The sequence below is a fragment of the Sitophilus oryzae genome, unplaced genomic scaffold (assembly GCF_002938485.1).
Source record: "Sitophilus oryzae breed Bouriz unplaced genomic scaffold, Soryzae_2.0 scaffold_1396_pilon_pilon, whole genome shotgun sequence".
Lineage (NCBI taxonomy): Eukaryota > Metazoa > Arthropoda > Insecta > Coleoptera > Curculionidae > Sitophilus > Sitophilus oryzae.
Window position 1 is genome coordinate 5,735,632 of NW_022146055.1, and position 24,103 is coordinate 5,759,734.

The 24,103-nt window shown below is 32.0% G+C and overlaps 1 protein-coding gene across 1 annotated transcript in view; it reads right to left on the minus strand.

Moving 5' to 3' along the window:
• The window catches only part of LOC115875949, a 248,141-nt gene that overhangs the window by 108,321 nt on the left and 115,717 nt on the right, over nt 1-24,103 (minus strand). Inside the window, exons 3-4 of the mRNA XM_030891556.1 lie at nt 18,014-18,083; nt 4,435-4,540 (exon numbers count right to left, since the gene is read on the minus strand). Of these exons, the coding sequence (XP_030747416.1) occupies nt 4,435-4,540; nt 18,014-18,083 (176 nt within the window). The remainder of the gene's footprint in view (nt 1-4,434; nt 4,541-18,013; nt 18,084-24,103) is intronic.

Here is a 24,103-nt window from a genome sequence, read left to right on the forward strand (position 1 = left end):
GTTTCCTTTTTTTTTGACGTTCTCAAATGAAAGTGGTTTTGGATAAATTTGCCAAAAAATTTATTTCGCATATCCAAAGTGCTTCAAAAAATCTTATTTCAAATTAGGTATAGGATATGCTACATAAAAGTAGTTAGGATTTTTAGAAGAAAATAAAAAAAAAAATAAATAAAAAATTGGGTACTAATTTGAAATAAGAAAGTTGGGCCACGCACAGGATTTCTAAGGCACCCGGTATATGCAAAGAAGACAGTTTTGAAAAATGTATTCCAGACCATTAAACTTTTATTCAAGACACTTTTTTCGAAAACGTCGAATAAAAAAGATACAGAGGATGTCAATATATATACCTAACCTAACAAACCCTGTATATGCCGGAGGAGTAATAATTGCTCAATATTTGTCTGTTTCATCTTCGCTCTGCCAAAAATCGTAAAATGTAGTGAAATGTAAAATATTCTTACCGCATTTTGGTAGCTGTATTAGTCAAAAGATGATTTTTCCATTTTATGAATCCCCCCCACTACACCTAGCCAATCTCAAGTCAGTCAAAACTAACTGGGTTCACGGGCTACTGGCATAGAATGTTTTTACCAAATTTGAATGAAATCGTACAATAAAAGAATTTTTGCAACATACTTCTGGATTTTTGCCCACTGTGCGTCGGTCACATCATGAGGGGTGATCGATAAGATGTACTCAGACTGGTCATCGAAATCAAAATTAAGGGCAGGAGATCAGTGGGAAGAAGGCAAAACTCCTGGCTTAGGGATCTGTGTCGTTGGTTCGGAAGAACATCGATTGAAATTTTCAGAAGTGCGGTTTCACGTATCATCCTAGCCAGTTGAATCGCCAAACTCCGAAGGGAGACGGCGCGGCGCGGCGGCCTAAGAAGAAGATCTTAAATTTAGATAATTCAGATTTTTTAGACAATAATTGTTAATCATTTTCGGTAGTCGTCCAAAGAAAAATCGAATAGTTCGAAGATTTATTATAATTTTTTTTTATGAAAACAAAAATCACGTTAAACTGTTTTTCTGTTCATTCAATAGGCTGTAAATGTTTTAAAAGTCATTGTAACTAATTTGAATTCCCAAAATTATAGGTGAGTAGTTCTTTTATTATTATTTGACCGATAAAAACTATATTTTTTTTTAAATTTTGTTCGGTAACATAGTTATTTCTCTACTATAAATAGACTTGTAGATAGAGTACAGTCTGACAAACGGATCTGAAACAACGGAGCAACGGTAAAGGAATCGTAATTTTCTAAAAACTTGGTCGATTTCCTTCCTATAATATCCAGGAACGTGCGGTGTCTGGTGAGGAAAACATTCAGTTTTAAGCGTCCTGGTGCCATGCATCATGCGCGGTGGATGGTAAAAGCCATCTACAGCTTGAAAAAATTCATGTTTCGAGATCAATTCCATCTTTCACTCGGCGAAACAATGTGTTTGTGATCTTAACTGCTATTCTTTCACCAAATAATGATTTAGAATTTATAAAAAGATTGATTTTCTATGATAGTGTTTATGCGGCTGTTTTACAAAAAGCTAAAATGAGTGATCACATGTGGTGCTTAAATGAGGAATTAGCAGTTATCTCTATATTTTATTCCAATGTTTCCGTAGATATAAAAAGAAAAATGATTGAGAAAATTGATTCTCGACCAGCTTCTATAATAAGAAATCAGTGGTACCAAGTACTCGATAATGAACGCGAATTATTTTTACAAAAATATTTAAGTGATTTTGTATCAAAAAAATATTGGAATTTTTTAAAAAATTTGATTTACCGAGCGATTTTTTAGAAAGTGACATTTCAACTTGGTCTAATGATGATAGTTACATGGAATGTGCTGAATTTTTTAAAATCATTAAAAGTAACGAATGGCGTAGCTGAAAGAGGAGTTGCGTTAATCGAAGAATATAACAATATTACTCCACTAAAGATGAAAATCAACTACAATATTTGTTACAAGTAGTTCGAAAACGTCGGCAACATTATCCAGACTGTTTAAAAAAAATCTTCAATAATAATATTGATTTAGATTAAATTTCACTAAGTAATTTTATAAGTACTTATGGAAAAAGTACTTATAAAACAATCGTTAGTCAACAAACCAATCGTTAGTCAATATATTCCTTATGTAACTATTTCAAATGACCGGAGAAATTTTTTTGTCTTTAGATTAAACAAAAACGAGATAAACTATGATTTCGAAGCCAATTGTGCTAAAAATGATCTCAAAGAGTTTCCTGGTCTCATTATTGCAAAAAATTATTAACAACTAGTGTGTACCCGCGACTTCGTTCGCGTCGGATTAATCATTTGTAATGGTGATGATCAAGCAAAGCAAGAATTTCCATTAACATACAAACTAAGATAAAATTTTCTTACATTTATGTCAGCATGAGAAAAAACAATATGGCGATATTATTATATAACTTGGTATAATATTTGAGGGGTAGTTTCATCTCGTTGGAATTTGACTTTCGAAAAATCCGTTTGCCAAAAATAAGCTTTTTACGTCAAGCAGTTTAAGCAGAATCGTGATTAATCAATTACCCAACTTTTTGGAACACCCTGTATGATTTTTTAAAAATTTCAAAATATGTAAAAAACAAAATCAATTATGCGTGTCAAGTGTTTTCCCGAAAGGCTCGCCGTATTTAAAAACAATTATTGTAATATTTGTGGGTCGTTTTCACCCGCTTGGAATTTGAAATTCGAAAACCCCTCTTTATCGAACCTCTACACCCCACAGTCAATCCGTTTGCCAAAAATCAGCTTTAAACGTCAAGCAGTTTAAGTAGAATCGTGATTACTCAATGGTTATATTTTATGAAACACCCTGTATAAATTTTTAAAAAACCTTAAAATATGTAAAACAACAAAATAAAATATACATGTTTAAGAGTTTTTCCCAAAAACTCACCGGTTTTTAAATAAAAAATATTCTAATATTTGAGGGGCGGTTTCACCCCCTTAGAATTCGAGTTTCGAAAAATCCCTTCTTATCGAACCTCTACACCCTAAAGTCAATCTGTTTTCCAAAAATCAGCTTTTTACGTCAAGCGCTTTAAGCAGGATCGTGATTAATCAATGACCAATTAATCAATTTTTCGAAACACCCTGTATACATTTTAAAAATCTTAAAATATGTAAAAAAGAAAATAAAATATACGTGTTCAAGCGTTTTTTCGGAAACTTGACCGTTTTTAAATAAAAATATTCTAATATTTGAGGGGCGGTTTCACCCCCTTAGAATTCGAGTTTCGAAAAATCCCTTCTTATCGAACCTCTACACCCTAAAGTCAATCAGTTTTCCAAAATCAGCTTTTACGTCAAGCGCTTTAAGCAGGATCGTGATTAATCAATGACCAATTAATCAATTTTTCGAAACACCCTGTATACATTTTAAAAAATCTTAAAATATGTAAAAAAGAAAATAAAATATACGTGTTTAAGCGTTTTTCGGAAACTTGACCGTTTTTAAATAAAAAATATTCTAATATTTGAGGGGCGGTTTCACCCCCTTAAATTCGAGTTTCGAAAAATCCCTTCTTATCGAACCTCTACACCCTAAAGTCAATCCGTTTTCCAAAATCAGCTTTTTACGTCAAGCGCTTTAAGCAGGATCGTGATTAATCCATGACCAGATTTTTCGAAACACCCTGTATACATTTTTAAAAATCTGAAAATATGTAAAAAAGAAAATAAAATATACGTGTTTCAGCGTTTTTCGGAAACTTGGCCGTTTTTAAATAAAAAATATTGTAATATTCCACCCCCCTTTTTACCCCCTTAGGGGATGAATTTTTAAAAATCCTTTCTTATCTTACGTAAACATCATAAAAGGAACCCCTGTGCAAAATTTCAGCTTTCTAGGGTCAAGGGTTTGGTCTGGGCGTTGATGAGTCAGTATCAGTCAGGACAGTCAGATTTATATACCAATATAGATTATTGTCTAAGAAACTAAATTTAAGATAAATATGAATTTTTTGGGTGATTTATTCCAATGAAACCATCAAATTTGCCAAAAACCTTAAAATTTACGATGTATTGAACTTTTGCCTCGAATAACTCTTAAACTATTAGGTTTTTCGAAAATTCATAAGAGACCTTTTTTGTAGAACGTTCAATTCTCTACAAAAAAAAGTAAGGGTCTATTTTATAACACACGACAGGCCAGCAATAAAATTCATAAAGTGCAGAACAAAATTTTTCCAAGGTATTCTTAAGGAAAATAGAAAAACGTGATGTGGGCAGTCTTAATATTAATATTATAAGGGCTCAAATTCTAACTGGTATTTTTTTATGTCAAACTGAAACTTTTCAGCCTGTCGGTAAAAATTTTATTTTGAATCATCCTAATATTAATATAAACAATACATAATTAGAAATACAGTTTCAGATATATCTAATATTTACCTGCACAACCTTCACTTCCGGTGTCTTCAACAGTTTCTTGAGCTTCCGGTATTTGCCTCGTTGAAAATCTTTGCAAAAACGAGTCTTCCCGTTTCAAAGGCGGTTTCTATAACAAAACAAGTAAAGATTTAATGTAGAAACAATTTCTGCTGTTTTGACAACAACATTTTAAGATAAATAAATCGTTTTGTAAAATAAAATGTCTATTCCAAATAATAACTGTTTTATTATTTACGAAACTATTTTTGGGCAACATCTAAATTGAAAAGGAGTTGATATTTTGGAGATTCTGGCTTAACAATCAAAAAGCGTAGTAAACAATATCAAGCATAATTTACATATTAATAGCAAATTTTCCGAGGTAACAATGGAGCCTTTGAAAACAGACATAACAAAAATCTCATCCTAAAAACATCCCATTAAATCAGGAATATTATAACTACATTGTAAAGGGCAGACAGTAAATGTAGCTTTCCGGATTTGAAAATATTCAGCGTCAGGGTAGCTTATAGAATAACTTCGATTATATAAATCATTAAATATATAACTCCAAACATACATACATAATACACAGATATATTATATTAGTAAGCGCAAAACATTTTCCCATGCACGTCATCAATCATATCGACATGGACACTAAAGTCTATAAACCTGACTAAATAAAATTTTGGCAAAAATGTTTAAATTTGTTGTATAATTTAAGATACCGAGCAGCCCTTCATTTTGCTTTATAGAGCAAATGATTGCAACATATATTTTATTTAGATTTAAGCTGCAAAAATTAGTTTAAACCGAATTTTATTATTGCTGTGTTGTCACATTGCGCCGTGTTCAGCAATGTTGTCCTTTATTATTTGACAATTATCCGAGTGTCAGTCATTATTTTATATAATATCGTGTTGTTGTTTAATCTTTGTGAGTAATTCTCGTTTTTTTGTCTATTTTCATAGTCCTTTTTTAAAAATTGCACTTTTAAGCACAAACAGTTCTTTTAAGAACTAAATTGTATTCCATTTCTTGAAATTGTGTGTTGGAAATATGCCTAAGCATTTAAACGGTCGAAGCAAAAAGCTTGTACTTCCCTGTTTTTTTTTAACTATTTTTAACAAGAACGTGACAATAAAGGTCCTTTATTACACTTGACTGTTTGTAGTCAGAAAAGTAAGTTTGATTAATAAACACATTATACCACATTCAAAGTTAGTATGTATTAAATTCTGTGATTATTAGTTTGTTCATTAATAGCACCCTCTTCAAGCGACACTTTTTATTTGGAAAAGCTAGACTAGAACCGGAGGAACTATGCTCCCATCCTATCAAGGACCTGCATAAGTTAGTGCAGGGCACAGGGATAGGAGAATGGGTGCAGATATAGAAAGGGGACAAACACAATAGGCCTCACAGGTCGCAGTGTTTCCGGCAGAGGACGGCCCCTTATTGTGAAAAAAAATAGCACCCTCTTACTTGTTATTACCACTTATGGCGATGTAAGATGTACATCAATAAATAAATAAATAACCCATAATAACGCTTAGAATAATCTTCATAATGGACTAGTTTTTGCCAATATGTAATAAGTAAAATAAATAAATCAATTAATTACTAAAGTATTAGTTATTAAATTAAAAATAAAACGTAAAACTCTTTAAAAAATAATATAATAAATAAGTTGTGTGTCAATCTTAAATTAAGATTCATCTCATAAATTCATCACAATCTGGCAGCGCTGTCGCCATCGCTTGTCACTCAATGTTGATCACGTGCATCGGAAATTGTTTTGCGATTATCATAGGTATAGTACTACCATTTCTGTTGATATATTGTTTTTCGTGTATAAAAGGTATACCATGTGGTGCATCGGAACATAGGAAATTCCATGTACATTTTGAAAAGGTCAAATATTATCTCCCCAGATGGTTTTATGCAAATGTATTAGATTTTTATGAAGAGGCGTTAAAGATGTACTTTGTTATAGAATTTTGTTTTATTTGTAATAGGCAGTGGGCTCGAACTCACTGACGACCAGGTCGCAACGACCTGGCCGTCGCACAGTGTGAAATTTACGGGTTGTAGCTGGAAAAAAATATTTCAGCGACTCTTTTAATGAAATATTAGTCTTTTTCGTTTTTATATAAGAAATTTTATCAAGGCAAGGTAGACCATGCACCAAAATAATCGTAGTAGGGCATATACAGGGTCTCTCATAATGTTTGGTACATATATGGGAAACTTTTTTACTATATTATCAATGATTCATAAAATGTTATTTTTAATAAAAAATTTTGTTGATTAGATAATAGTTTTGAGGTTAGTAACTACGGAGTTTAATATACGGAGTGTCTAAAATTCTACAAAATGTGGCGTTGCCGAACCAAAATACATAATCTATAAGAAAAGCAAATAAGAAAGTACTATATACAAACAAAATACACTATAAAATGTTTGTGGGTCAAACCGATTTGGAAAAACTATCTAAATCGGAGAAAATCATACAATCAAAGAAAATAAAATAATCAATTGTTGATTTCTCGACGAACCTTACCGCACAAAGAGACTCTATTTGAGATTTTTCTTTCATTTTTTACTCTTGCTAATACAGATAATCGAAATTCTCCCCTTAACCAATCAGAATTTTTAGATAAGAAGATATGTTTATGCTTATTTGCCTTTTTCCGTTTGATCTCGATTTTCTGACAAAACGTCCTGGCCGAAACTCTTCTATTTTCTTTGACAGCTCTTGAAAGATTACTAGAATCAAAGCGTTCCAATATAAAATTCACCACAGCGCTTCGCCGCTTCTTTGGAGTGTTAGAAGTACAAACCTCATATACATCCTGACGAGTGAAGCGCGCAGCCATCTTAAAAAATATATATGTATAGCTAAAGCGCACCTAAACGCAGCTAATTTTTTTTATGTCGTATGCTATAAAAAGTGGCCTTTCAAGAAATGACAAAGTTATCGTGGTATTATGTGGTATTATGTAACAAAAACATATTTAAAGTAGCTAAATTACAATTTTTCATAGGTAACTGCAGGTACTTCTTTAACATTTCTTTTCAGTCAAACTATATAGCAGAAATATTTTTAAAAAATGATAGCTTACTACGTAGGCCTAATATAAAAATAATATCAATGTAGTTATTCCTGAAAGTAAACACTTCTCACTAAAACGCCTGCAAAATTTGACTAAACGGGCTAGATATTTTAGATGATTTTATCGTTTTGTCCGAAAGATAAAGTAATGAGCATTTTTAAATAATAAGCTTGATTTTAAAAATAAACATATGTTTTTTTATTGATGAATGGACATTCCTTGAATAAATTTTACAATAACTTAGGACCTAGGATAAAGTTGGCAAATCGAATTAATTCCACCTAGAACCTCAAAATTTCACACTGTGCGTCGCGTCGGCTGGCCGGATGTATTGCGTTTATAGCTGCGGCAAGATGAATGACCAGTTTCAACAGAGTTGTCAAATCTAAGGATTTTTTACGTTTTACCAATTAGAAAATATTGTTTCAGAAATGTTAAAATATCCGAGTTAACTAAAAAGCGAAGTTGCTATTCACAACAAACAAAAAGGATTGTGTACGCGCGACCGACAAAAAGGGAGATATTCTGTTTCTTTTTTCTACTGATATGGCGCCCTTATCGACTGTAGAAGTAAACATATTAGGGCCATCGTAAAAAAAGATCGTCAGACACTGGCTCTAAATATAAGCAGGTATAGCTTCTAGTTATTTCAATGTTTACAATATAACGAAGAATCTACAACAGTAATTACTTCTATGTTTATGAATGTTTAAGTTACTTTCTTATCTTTTTTCAAAATAATGTACCTAGTTGAAATATAGTCTAATGAACCCTGTTTGAAAAACGTTAAATTAAATATAATATTTAAAATACAGTTGTCTTCCTTGTACATGACTACAATACAACTAAAAAAACTAATTTAATAAAAAAAAACAAGTGGTTGTAGAAAAACTTTAAATATTATTTTTTTTATTTTTTAACATCGAAACTCCAAGGTATAATAACAGGTATCATACCAACGATAAATAGAGTAGGTATGTCATATAAAAATGTTTTGAGTTTTTACTAGAATCGACCCTCGATAAAAAAAAGGTATTAGATTTAAGTTTACCTTTGATCCAGTCTGTATACTATTTCTTTGGATTTTCTGCACGTGTGCAAAAACTACACTAAAACACTATATCTTATAGAAAATAAAATATTGTGCCTTGAATTTTGAGGGATTTCATCTGAAAAATTATTAATTTGGAAGAAAACCGGCAAATAATAATATTTCCGTGCAGTCTTCTGGTCGCAACGACCAACGGACGGCCAGAACATTAGTGTGCGCTATATCATTTGATTTAATGGTTTTAGAGGTAGCTGCGGCCTGGCCGGTGCGACCTGGTCGTCAGTGTGTTCGAGCCCTAAGGTTATTTGCAAAAATCTACCTTAAAATGACTAAAATTTTATAACACGGCCCAAAAAAACTACAATTAAAATACCAGAAAAAATATGATTTTGTCATTGTCAAATTCGATCTCATATTTCTTTATAAGAATTTGTGTGATTTGGATAGGGTGGTTAATTTTTTTCCGAATTGGAATGATATTCTACAAAGGAAGTATACTCAGTTTTAGGACACAGGTGAGATTTCGACAGACGATGGCAGAAAAAAGCAGATGACTTCCATACCAATCTATTTATTTCGCTAAAAAAGTTTCTCATACTTTTTAAGTTAGCTATGGATGGGTCGTCTCTTGTTTTTAACCAGTCTTATTGGTTTATTTCAAAAATTAACTCGACTTAAAATTCTTGCCATATTATTATTAGTTATAATTTGTGTCAAATTATGTCAAATAACCTGCGTTTTGTGAAAAATCATAATATTTACAAATTGCTTTTTCATTTTGGTTCGTGTTGTTATATTAAGTCGAGGAAGAATCGAGGGAAAATTAAGTGTAGATCCAGAGAACAGTTTATATTCGGTGCCCAGAGAGTTGTAGATAGAGACCTGTTAGCCACGAATAAAGTTTGTATACTGTCAAGGATTTTGTCGTTGGATAGACTATATTTGAATTTTGCCACAAATTTTTCATCATCATCATGACATTTTCAGTTTATTCAACCATTTCCTGGTGTAGCCTCCCTCACATACTCTTTTTGTAGTTGGGCCCATTTTTGTGTATTGTTGGCTATGCGTAGACCTGTTCGGTTTTGAGATTTGTACACCGGTGTTAGGTGTTGATGACTACCGGTGTTTCAGTCGGTGTACCGGTGTCCACACCGACACCGGTGTTTATCTCGACACCGGTGTTGATCTACAACAACGGTGTTTATCTTGACACAGGTGTTTATCTCAACACCGGTGTAACCTAACCTAACCAAACCAAACACCGGTGTCGAGATGAACACCGGTGTCGGTGTCGATCGTCGATAGTGCCGTTTGTTTGTCTTTTTTGTAATTAATTTTTAGTTTTTTAATGTAATATTTTTTAGTTTATTTTACAGCTACGAATTTTTGTTTATGTTTTGTTTTGTTTTCTATTTGTTTTTGATTAAACAATTTTTTACTTTATAGTTGTTTATCTGATGCTTCTACTTTATTTTAGTGATTAGTCTGACCGAAAAATTATATTTAAATTTGAAAGCTTTAAGTTAAAGTCGGTGCGCTTTAATAAACTATAAAAATAAGCACCGATACGACATTATTATTATCAGGTTTATTTTGAACTTATTAATTATCATTATTTCTTCTTTATCCCGTTTACAAAACACCGGTGTCAATATCAAAACCGGTGTCGTAGTCAAAACCGGTATCGAGATGAACATCGGTGTCCAGACCAACACCGGTGTCGAGATGAACACCGGTGTTGTAGATGAACACCGGTATCGAAATGAACACCGGTGTTAAAACGGTGTTCCGGTGTTTGGAAAAGGCCTAGCTATGGCGAACCCAAGTTATCCCTGATAATTTCTTAATATCATGGTCCCATCTCAGGTTCAGTCTTCCTCTAAATCTCTTAGTTCCTCGTGGGTACCATGCTGTAATTTTTGTGGTCTATCTGTTGTATGTTCTTCTTGCCAGGTGTCCTTCCCATTGCCCTTTGAAGGATTTGAATCTGTGGATGACATCTATTATCTGGCTCTTTTGTCGCATCCCCCACTCTATTCTATTACGGTATCTATTGGTTATTCCTAGCATATTTCGTTCCATTGAACGTTGTGCGATCTGCAGTTTTCTTATTATGTCCGTTTTAAGTGTCGAGGTTTAGCATGCATAGGTCATGACTGGTAGTACACATTGGTCGAATGTTTTCTTCTTTAGATAGGGTGGCATTGTAGATTGGAATATGATTGAGTTTCTTCCATAAGTACTCCATGCTAACTTAATTCTTCTGTTGATATCTGGTAGTGCTAGTTTTACTAGCTCGTTGTACATTACTTTAGTTTTTGCTAAATTCATTTTAAGACCCACTTTACTGCTGGCTGTATTTGGTTCATTAATTTGTGCTTCAGGACTATTGGCAAATAGGACTATGTCATCAGCGAATCTTAGTTGGTTAAGATATTCTCCATCTATTTTTAATCCTTTGTTGGTCCAGTCCAGTTGACGGAAGATTTCTTCTAGTGTTGCTTTCTTCTAGTTTTGGAGATATCGCGTCTCCCTGTCGCACTCTTTTGCCAGTTGGGAACTCTGGGGTTGTTTGATATACCTTGCTTTGGCTTCTTTGTATATATTGGCGAGAGTTTCTATATAAGACCTGTCAAAACCTTGTTTAGCTAGGGCCTCTTATATTTGAATTTTGCCAGAAATGTTTAATAGAAAGATACATTTATAATCGCCCGTATAGTTTGCTTTGGTTTGGTTTGGTGATATAATATCATGACATGATATAATGTCATTTTAACAGAACGTCAACGGTTTTTGTAGACGTACCAGCGGAGAATGTACCACGAATGCATAATGTAATAGTGTAAAAAAATGTTTATTGATTTTGTCTGGGTAGGCAACGCCTTTTTGTCTATATTGTGTGCACGCCACTGAGCTGAGAATTTTAAAAGAGTGCGGTATAAAAATTCCAGACAACACTCATATCGCTAATTGACATGCCGCATCCGACGGTATTTTTGTTTTTCGTTCCATTCCTGAATAGCGATTTTCAACAAAAGAAAAAACTTATTAAAAGCCCGGATGGCGTTAATGCCGAACGTGACACAAAACCTCCGAACAATAGAGTTTTAGACGTAATCGACGGCGATAACGAGAGAATAAAAGTGTTCTCCATGCGGCAAAAAAAAATAAAAATTGAATTTTGTCTGACTGAATTGCCGCAGTTCAATAAAATGGTTACCTTTAGTTTACCAATTAACAAAACTATACGGGCGATTATGAATGTATCTTTCTATTAAACATTTCTGGCAAAATTCAAATATAAGAGGCCCTAACGAAACAAGGTTTTGACAGGTCTTATATAGAAACTCTCGCCAATATATACAAAGAAATCAAAGCAAGATATAAGACCGAATATATACACCGACAATAGCAATAATTATTGTGGCTCTTAAAAATTCTTATTGTACGTATTTCTTTATCAGACGTATTTCTTTATTATTTAAAGATGAATCTAATTTACAAAAATATATAGATACTGCTTGAACACCGTCATTCTGGAAAAACCAGACTGAACAAGATATGCCAAGAATGGGAAATTAGGTCGATTCCACGATAAGGCAAAAAAGTAACTACTTTGGCGAGAAATGCATTCCAGTGTAAGTATCCTAAAAGCCGAAGTATTTTCTCAGTCTAAACGTTACTTTTATGGAGACCCTTCTCTTACTGTTAAGAGGTAGAAATTCTAGGATAATGTTACTGTTAACTCTAAGGAATAAAATTTGATATCGCAACATTAACACTTTACATATTAACTACTTTATCTAATAGTAATATCAACCGATTTACATAAAGGATGATTATATACCCAAGTAGCATCTATCTGACTTCGAACTAAATCTGACCTGAAGCGACGTCAGACTTTGTGCTAATTTAGGTCGGGTGCTGGTGATACGACTGGTGACGTCGCTTTCCTATTAAAAGCGACGTCGTTGGGTCCGAGTCGGTAAATCCAACGATCTGTCGACGTACAAAATAACAACGTACCATTTTTATTAATTTCCCAACGTCGTTCCCACGTTGGCTTGCACGACGTACATATACTTGAACTAGCCCGACGTCTAACTAGTCCGAATAGGATACGTCTCACTGATAATCCCTAAAGTAACGTCCAATTATATTTTGTTGTATTTTATGTTCATATTTATAACCTAATTTATACGTATCTCTATTTACGTCCGTAAATACAACCCATTAAGTAGCATTTGCGACCTAATGAACATCATGAATATAACCTAATAAAAAGTTTTTGCAAACATACTTAATTTTTTTATTATGCCTAAAAAAACACTAAATAGGCATTTAGACATTCATCTACATTTTACAGAAAGAGGTTGGGCTTTTGTAAAATAATAATAGTAGTAGTGATGTCTTGCCTCCACCCATAAATGCTTTTTATCCGGAAGAGATGCTGCATTACATTGGTGCATCTTAATTTCATCTTTTAGCTTAGGAAACCCCAGCAGACCCCATCCTCCCCCCACATGTTAGGTTAGGTTTAAAAAAGTGGCTGCCCATTTTTTTAAGGAGAAAACAAAAACTAAAATATAGTTGCACAAATCCACAAATCACTGATACGCAAAGTGAGGTTACGTGGCGTACGTTGGAATTATATACGTCATAATACGATTGCCGGTCGTCCGGTTTGATGACTTCGGTCGTGTGAGACGACTAATGTTGGAGACCCGGTCGGAATTGGTATATTGGTAGTTCATATTAAGTCGGACACAGAAATCCGCCATTCTGGTCCGATCCGATGCAGTGCGCGCGGAGCTTTAACAAGCATCCGATTGCCATTTTAAAATAGTTTTTTGTTTTTAAAATTTATATTCACATTTCGATTTCTAGTAGAATAATATTGATAAGGTTGAGTTTGGAGGGAACCACAGTACAGTTTTATGATTAAACCAGCTAGAAAATTAAAAAAATATTTTGCGAATTACTTTTTTATAAATATTTTTATTTCATAAATCTACCTTATTTTGAAGGCGCTTGTTGTTTTCCGGAGTATTTTAATCAGATATATCAAACAATTTACTTCCGTTGACAAAACTGATGTCTGGATTAATGTTTCAGAATTATTATAATATGAAATTAGATAGGCACTTATAGTTATATTCGAGGAGTGATTATGAATTCATTTGTAATTAGGTAGTTTGGCTAGGTTTTTATGTATTCTTGGTAGCGAATATGAAACCAAACGTAAGGTAAGTGTTTAGCAACGAATTTTAAGTGACTAAAATCCAACGTAATATGACGTTGGTAATTGGTAGGATTACATTCCCTATTAGGTCAGATACCGACGCGACGCGACGTCGAGGCGACCCGAATCTGTATTCCCCATTTAGGTGCAAATAAGGGTCATCAGGCGGTCGAACCGACGTTGATACCCGACGTCGGGTTTATTGAACGCGACGTATACCCGACGTTAGATAACGTCCAAATGCTACTTGGGCATATTCCATACCAATTAAACTTTTAGTTACGTAATCCAGGGCGCGATTTTTAAATTCATTGTTGCCAACCATGGACGTATTCGGCACCGGGCTAACTGGAATTTAAATTTCCCGCTGTGGATTCAGGTGTAAATAATGTCAAGTTGCCACATTTATTTATTTATTTCCTAACATTGTCATTCGTTTTGACAGTTTAGTTTTGTATTATAATTGTGTTGTGATAGTTTAAGCTTAAACATTTTTACCAGCAGATATTGAAGTAGAACATTGTTCTTTTTAGAACCTCTTTTAGTACGAAGTGGTACAAAATAGCTTAATAGCCATATTTTAACGCAACTTTATTAGAACATTTTGAATGGAAAAGCAGTAGTAATGGCCCTCTATGTTCTTTAAGCGCTGAGTGAAAGAAGGTGAGTTTGGGTGATGTAAATAATAACTGTTTATACAGGGTGGCGCACCTCATTCGCCTCGGTTGATTATACGAAAACGGAAAGATGTAGAAACAAAATATTTTATGGGTATATGTGGGGAGGCAATGTGCACAATTTAAAATTATTTTGAAATATACAGGGTGTTTCAGAACTAAGATCCATACCAAAGTTATATTTTTTCTTATGGAACACCCTGTATTTTATTTCATTTTAGGATTCTTAGGTCCAAAAAAAAGGCATTTATTATAAGGGTTAAATATCTTTAAAATCTTTGGTTTTTGAGATATTTAAAGATATTTAAATTTGCATGCTACAAGAAAATAGATTATTAACCCCCTGTACATTACTTTTCAGAGTTAATTCTTATGCTGAGTTTAAAGGTAGAGAAATAAACTTTACAGAAAAATGTTATTGCTTCCTTAAATTTATACAGGGGTATCAAAAATGGCTGATCTATTTTAAGAATATATTTTACATTAAAACTTCGTTATTTCAAATACAACACCCTGTATTTTTTTAAACAACTCGAAGCATATTCAAATGCTCTTTCAAACTATATTAGGGTTTCCTATACCTATCTATCTCAGATTTTGAATAAAAAGCGATTTTTAAATAAAATGACAAGATCAAAATGGTTGGTATCGCCATGGCAATTTTCTAGTGACAGTTAGTAACTATTTTTAAAATCGACATTAGTGTATGGACATTATTATTTAAACAGTTTAAATTTTTTTAGCTTAGATTTTGAATAAAGATCAATTTTTCAATAAAATGGCAACCAAGAGGGATAGTGTCGTCATGGCAAGTTTCTAGTGACAGTTAGTAGCTATTTTCAAAATCGAAATTAGTTCATGGACTTATTTAAATTTATACCAGTTTACTTTTATTTAATTTACCTACAATAGTTTAATAAATAATATTTATTAAATATGTATTTATTATTCTATCAAGAAAAACGAAGAAGTAGCGTTCTTTGATTTATTTTACGATGACTTGTAGACATATAAATTTTTTATAAAAGAGCCAATTATGGCAAATTAATTTTCTTCACTTCCAACGACAGATTTCTGCCTAATAGGTTTTTTAGAAACCACATTACCAGCTCTGCGAAATAGGACAAGTAGTTTTTCAAAGGAACGCTTATTAGGAAGATTCCTATTTGGATTTCTTTAAGCATAAGCCCTTGAGGCCAAGAAGAAATTTTCCTCACAAAATAAAATCACTAGGAACATATTTATTCGTCCACCAGCAGATACTGCTTTATTTTTCTTGATAAAATAATGAATACTTATTTATTAAACTATTGTAGGTAAATTTAAGTAAACTGTTATAAATTATAAATAATAATGTCCACTATAAAATTGCCATAGCGATACCAGCCATCTTGATTATATTTTTTCAGCCATTTTATTTAAAAATCGCTTTTTATTCAAAATCTGAGCTAGATAGGTATAGGAAACCCTAATATAGTTTGAAAGAGCATTTGAATCTGCTTCAATTTATTTAAAAAAATACAGTGTGTTGCATTTGAAATAACGAAGTTTTTATATAAAATATATCCTTAAAACCGATCAGCAACTTTTGATAGTCCTGTATAAATTTAAGGAAGCAATACCATTTTTCAGTAAGATTTGTTTCCCTACCTTTAAACTCAGCATAAGAATTAATTCTGCCATTGTTGTTTTCCGATAATAATAATAATATATTTTCAAATTGCAAAACGGCAGACGTGGTCAAAAACATTTAAAATTCACCAAAAATCTATACCTTTTTTACCTGGGCGCCAGCCGCGTCCGCCACGTTGGGCTTAGTGAGTCCCCATGTCATGTACAGTAAGTATAGGGGCCTCACTGTACAAAATCTTAGGTCTGGTCAAATACATACAGATAGCCTTTCACTGGCTCTTAGACTATAAAGCCGTATTATGCAGATATAGTTGTATAACTTGCATTTCTTTCAATGATAGAACAGCTAAAATATAAAAGAAATTGGCCAAACTATCTCGATAGTGTGTCTATTTTTTATTATCCGTAATAATTCATATTTAAATCGTTTAGAATCTCAAAAGTAGAAGCGAGTCATTTGCCTGGGCAATTTCGAGAATATTTCACCGGGAAACGTCGGCAGAGAAGAGCATTTTTAGATTACTTTCGTGTTTTAAGGCTATAAGATATTCTTTAAAAGGGGAACAAAATTTCATTTCCTTGGAATGATAACTATTACATAAATTAGCGAACGTTTTATTAATGGCGTGTAAAATTACAATAATGCACTCTGCTAGTTCAGCTTTTGATGCACCGCCCACATCCCGCAACTCTCCTTATGTATCCCAGCGCGACAGCAATTTATAGCAAATAAATTATAAGCTTAGGAGGAAATAACTTTTCTTCTGGTATAATATCAAGAAATTGATAATGAAACAGTTGTTTTATTTATAATTATCTGCCCGTCAAATTAAATACCACAGCGATTTTTTTACTCATTTTCAACGAGTAGTAACTTTGAAAAAAATGGACCAATTGTGTTGATTTTTTTAGCATATTAAAGATAGTTTTTCGTAGATTGATCTGATTTTTCTAAATTTTGTATGAGATTTAGTTTTCTATGATATACAGGGTGTGAAAAAAAGGAATGTAATTTTTGTGTTGCTGCCATTTTTCAAAAAAAAAATAACTAGAATTATAAGTTCTGGGTAATAACGTAAAGACTAAGACTAATATCTCGGGACGTATTTGGAATTTTTACGATAACTCATCTGGAATAAAAGATAATCAATTTTTACTCTAACTTGTATTTTTTCTACCTTTCTTAAGAGATATGCTAACAAAACTGAAATTAAGTTTATATTGTAGGAAAATGTTACATAAAAAGTTAATGTTAATTTTTACCCCCCCCATTGTGCATTACAGAAAGGAATGTGGGTATACCAAGAATTTTTCTTATTTGGATATGTTATTTTTTTTGTAAATATTAGATATAACATATTACGCCACATATATTCCTTAGCAGATCTTTATTGGAGTAACATATTCTTTACTTTTCAAATAACTTTTGAACGAAGAACTGACCTACATTCTTGACCTACTCATAACCAACTTTTTAAGAAAATTGCCTTGTGTAAAGCTTAACTTTGTTTTCTTTAGTCTCGCATTCTTTCCTTTTTGGGATAATATAATGCGGAAAATATGTTTACACATGAATCAGTCCCAGAGATTTAATTAAAATTGTTTGCATTAAACATAAAGCTATTATTTTTATAATATAATATGAAGGTCATGTCTCTCTAGCATGAATACAGGGTCAGCTTCATACTTCTTTCTTAATCTCTTTATTCAAAGCGACGAACTTCCTATATTTGATCCAATACTATTTAATAACTATTTGCCAATTATAAGTGGGTTCATAGCTATTTGTCCATATTAAACACTGTTTTTTGGGTGTATGGTTTTAGAAATTTTATGACACAAACACCATTTTATAAATTATGATTAGGCTACTTACTTTTGCTGATATTGCTGAAGAAATTTGTACAGTTGTTCTTAATTTCATCCATCTTTGGTTGGATTTTGTCCTGAAAAAAGAAAATACTAAGTTAAGTTTACTGGTCCCAACCGTAACGAAAAACCACAATGCAGAAAGATCACCACTGTACCACATATACATTCCTATAAACATTAAAAAGTTTAGTACAGTACAATAGAAGAACTATTAGACAAAAATACAGCGTTTAACAATTTTTTTGAAAAGAAGTTTTTGAAATTTATGATACCAAGGAATAGTTTTTTCTACTGCAACTGGGATATGTAACCAATTTGTGATTTTTTTTTGTTTAAGAAAGAAGCGTATTTTTCTGCTATTAAGATTGAAGACAACTGGATAACTTTTGTAAAGTTGCTTTAATACTTTTAAAAATAATTTTACGCACCACTAAAGGCAACTGCAATTTCTGTTTACATTAAGGGTATATTCCGTTACTTACCTTGGTTATGGCTTTATGTTCCGTTCCTATAGATTTCCTGAAAGTTTTCTTATTACGGAACACAGTTCCTGAAAAATTCGGTTATAACTGTCACCGAACTAACCAGCGCAAGAAGGCTGGCTTTTCTGGTTTTGTTTGTCAATCAATGTCATTTATGTGACAGAAATCAAGCAAATATTGGAAGTTCGAGTGAAATTCTCTTTGTATTTACCCTGTATTTACATCCAAAAGCAATGGAGGTAGGCAGTAAAAGTAAATCAATTTCATTAACTAAATATAATGGCTTTTTAGGACCATTTAAGCTTATCATGCAGCCATTGTTTCTTAAAGTCGGGAATATTTAAAGAAAACATGAACAAGACAACAAGTAATCGTGAATGTTTTGTAAGCTTTAAAAATATAAATATTGATTAGATTTGTTTATTTATTATTGATCTATTTTAATGTTGAACCCGAAAATCTTTACTTGAGCTGTCTAACGAGTTTAACAGTTTATTAATAAAGTACTTTTCAATACTAAACTCAAAAAATATTGAAACGTAAAAGCGGAGAACAGGTAAATTAAAAATGCATAAAAGATCAATTTTATAATAGATGTATTGAAATTTAGAAAACGTCAACATTTGACGTTTCCAGTATTTTACCAAACCCAGGGGCCGGAAAGTGAAATGGCAAAAGCGGTTCCACCGTTTCCACGGAAATTTCAAATAAAATATTTCCAGCCTCGGGCTCTAGGTGGTAGTGCAATTCATTTTTAGGTTAAGAAGTTGCTACTAGTTATTGTCAAATGGCGTTCAATCATATTTTTTTGTAGTTTCCATAGTTTCTAACGGCCATTGTCATACTATTGTCAAATTCGTTGTCATAGCGTCAATCATAATATTATCAAAAATGATTATCAAAACGTTTTTCAAACTACAATTTGTTATATGTGTTTTTATTAGACAATTCCTTTTGTTTGTGACCCTAAAAATATACTGTAAGTCTTTTATTTTTGCCATCATTTCAGTACCTATTTATATTTACACCATTTACAAAACTTTGGGCGTATTACGTTGGTCTTGTTTTATTATAATAAACGATGTTTTAATATTTGACTTATAAATTAAAACTTCAAATAATAAATAATATTTACACATGTTTGGCTTTAATTTTATTTAATAATTGTATAAATTATACCGTTACATCTTATTTTTTACACATCAGAACGATACTTGTTATTAGTATTGTTGAATTTGTGTAAAAAATAAGATTTAATAATCAAACTTAGTTATTTCAGAGTAATATTCAATAAATACGCTCATTTAAAAAGCCCGCGCTTCGGTCCATTTAAAACAAGCCCTACTCAATAGATGGCGCCACTTCTGTAGGACCATTTTTCAGTATGGCAGAGTCCATTCTTTTTCTAACTAGGTATATTCTTTGACCAAACCGTTCCGTATCAAACCGATGTTTTTCAGGAACCGCTCTTTACCGTACTTTACCGGTCTGGTTTGCCTGGTTTTGCAACGGAATACAGCCTAAGGTTTAATTTAATCGGTTTAAACTGGGAAAAGTTCTAGTGCACTAGGTGGTGATAGAGGTAGTGACTTACCCCAAATATGATTTCTACAGATATATTCTAAAAAGGGGTAAATATATTATCAGTAAATAGTGTTATATAATTTTAAACTCAATGTTCTCGTATTAGTGGTGTCTCAGTGCAAGCACAGCCTAATCAGCGCCAGCTGGTCATCTTAATTTACTGAGACTTTAGAGCGTCGGCATACGGGTAGTCAAGCTTTCGAAGCGGAAGTGGTCTCGAACTTGTAGGAAATCTCCCTCCACTCTACCTTTAAATAAATAAATAAATGCCTTTATTGTCAAAAGATTTTACAATTTGTAGAAAAAGTTAACAAACAAAAAGTAGACAAACAAACAAACAAAAGAGAATATAAAACATTATACAAATATCATTGTCATGGTCTTATTGTTTAAGATAAACATTTATAAATGTTTACAATGTCACAGAACAAAAAAAATAAAAATAAGATTCAACATATTTAGTAAGTTTATACTAAATATCAATGACCTCTAGATAAATTTACCTCGATGTCATTGGTAAATATAGTAATAGCAAACATTAGACCAGTGTTTACAAGATCAAATTCGATTATCAAAATATAAGTCATTTACGGCGTAGAAAGCCTTGTCTAGTAAATAAGATTTCAATGCGAAATTAAGAAAATGATGCTATGGATTTGATTTCAAATGGCAGGTGATTGTGCATTTTTTTCGAGTTGTATAATATTGAACTTTTAACTAACTCTGAGCGTGGGGTAGGTAGATAAAGATCTTGCTCCGCGTTCCTGAGTGGATAAGTGTGAGATGGCCTTTCTTGAGAAGCTGATACATGCTTACGTATTAGGCAAACGGATTCAAATATAAATAAGGAAGGAAGAGTTAATATTTTTAATTTTTTGAAAAAGTCCTGGTAATTAGTTCTTCTGTTTAGTCCCAGTAGTCAGTTTAGTCCTTTGTAGGTAAATAATACTATCAATCACTTCGACTCCGTGTCGACCGCCAAACGACCCGTTCTATTATTTCCGTAGGACGTATTAGAGTGGAGGAGAATTCGTTCCAAGTTCGAGACGCTTCCGCTTCGTGTTTGAGACGACTCGTGTGTGCACGGACTTAGATTACCCGCAATTCAAAATGGTTATACCTTATACACATATTTACTTTTGCTATAATAAAACTGTAACGCCACTAATACATTGCATTACTTTTTATGGACAAATATGGTGATTAAAATTATTCTTCATATAAAAATACGCGGTTAAATAAAACAAATTTTGGTCATTCTCGTAATTAACAATTATTCATCAATTTAACTAACTGGCTAAAAAGTTTTCAGAAATATTTATGCAGAAACTACGCTTTTTCCGAATAACGATTATTTTACGTGTTGTAAGATTATGTTTTAAAACCCAATTCTCTCGAGAGTGTTAATAATTATTGTAAGTTGCTATTTATTAAAAAAAAACATCAACAAAGATGTTGTATTTTGCATTTTATATAAATTTTTATGCTAAAATACACTCAGATGCAAAAAAAACGCAACAGAGAAATTTTTGGTCAAATTTAAAGTGTTATATTTTTGTTATTTTTAGTCCTATTTGCATGAATTTTTTAGCAAACGGTATATAATTATATCAACTTTAATTCGTAAACTCAGTTTTTTGTAAACTTTATTAATTGGCATATCATACAGGGTCAATCGAGGGGTTGTCTTTTATTCTAACTTTAAAACACCCTGTGCAATAATTTCGTGTGTAAATTTTCCTAAAATATAATTTTACGGTCATGTCTCCAAGAACATTTTTTCTCTCAAGAATCATGTCTCCTGAACATTCTATTTTTTGGATCACGTCAATGCATGCTTAATTTTTAAGAGCGAAATGAACTGATCACGATCAATTTGCAATTTTTTCAGTTATCATTACTTTTGATGTAATTTTTTAAAAGACGAAATGGTTTTGGTGACTATTATCGTAACGTCATATTACGCTGCATCGGATAGTCTATACTAAATTAAAAAAAACGTTAAAGACTAACGATACCCTGAACGATACAGTCCTGGTTTTAATAAACATTAATAACGATAACGGAACTAACGATATTAAGGAAAACATCTGTAATACTGAAGTATACAAACAGAAAAAAAATTGTAAAAAATACCCTAATACTTTGTATTGCCTCCCTTGACTGCTAGAACTGCCTGTATGCGTTTGTTCATACTGTCACTGAGGCTGCATATATCATATTGCGTTATATTTTCCCAATGTTCTTTAAGGACAAAGCGAAGTTCATTTAATGAAGCTGGTAACGCTTCGCGACCTCTATCCCTCCTACCAAGCATTTCCCAAACGTCAAACATGATGGGCAGTTCATAGTAGTATATAGTTCAAAATGATTACCCAAGCTGCCTTGTCATATTGAAAAAAAAACTTCAAAAATAAATTATAATTAAAAAAATTGCAAATTGTTGGTGGCAAGTTCATTTCGTTCAAAAGTTTACCAAGGCATGTATTGACATGATCCAAAAAACAAAATGCTCAGGAGACATGGTTCTGACCCTAAAATTATATTTCAGGAAAATTCATACGAAATTATTGCACAGGGTATGTCAAAGTTAGGGTAAAAAACAACCCATCGATTAACCCTGTATAATATGCCAAATACTATAATAATGAATTTGCAAATTAAAGTTGATACCGTGCTGGCAACTGTTACTTTATATTCATCTTGCTTAAAAAAATAATGAAATTAGGGCTAGAAATAACAAAAAATATAACAGTTTAAATTTGATCAAAATTTTGTCCGTTGCGTTTTTTTTTGCATCTGAGTGTGATACATTTACAGAGCCTCTGTAAATTGAATGCAGAAAAACCTAAAACAGGTAGGTACTATCTATTTTGTTACCAACATATACTGATGTAATATTCAAATAACCTAAAAGTTACAATGTACAATTTATTAATAAAACTAATAAAGGGGTATGCATATACGTATAAAAAATTCAGTTATACTTGTATCTAGTACCACGAATAAGTAAAAACCTTTCCTCAAGATACCATAAAATAAAAAAAGAGATTTGTGTCTCTGGAGACGTTCTATCCTTTTCTAAACTTTCTATAAATAGAGTTATATAATTTTGATACGTTTTATGTCTGTTTTTGGTAAACGACATCTACAGATTAACCTCGACAAAATTATCATCGATTGTCATTCGCCAGCCGTTTTTGACATCGTTTTTTTTCGATCATGCAGTATAATAATATATTAATAAATATATACATATTCTAGCACATTGGTAAATTCCACTAATGCATTAGTTATAACTGTATAGTTTTTAATATCTTATATTATATGTTTTTAGAAATTAAAGCAAGTTTAGGTACTCATAACTGATTGTCCGTTTGATATATTATAAATGCGTCACTGAATTTTTTTCTTGGCTATGTTAAATGTATGCAATTTGCTTTTATTCGTACTGAATTATTTTCTAGTACATTGGGTGGTAATAATTGGAATCGGTAGATTTCCGTAAGTATGAATTAATTACTTTGTACAGTATGTCCTCGGATTGTCTTTACAAGAACAAAAACATTTTTATTGACATTTTGAGAAAAATGCTTTCTTCATAAAAATTTTGGCTTGTTCTAAAATAGTTTAATACCGTTTATACTTTTCCAAATTTCCATACCGTTTTAGAGAAAATAAAAAAAATAGCTTTTCAGCTAGAACATGACTATAGTCTACAGATTTCATTCTTTGATAGATTTTTATTGATAGAATTTTAATTAATGCTATATTTTTGCTGTTTTAAAATGTTAAAGAAGCACAAAATTTATTTAGTTCAATGCTACTAAAAGGGTGATAATAGTTATTGGAAAATGTGATATCATAAACAACAGCAAAAATATGACGTCAATCAAAATTAATAACTCTGTTAATACTAATTTGATAATAACCATCTATTAAAGAATGAAATCGAAATAATATTACCATAGAAACGACTTTATTATTTTTAGGAAAAAATTCAACCATATTTTCATGTTTTTTTTTTA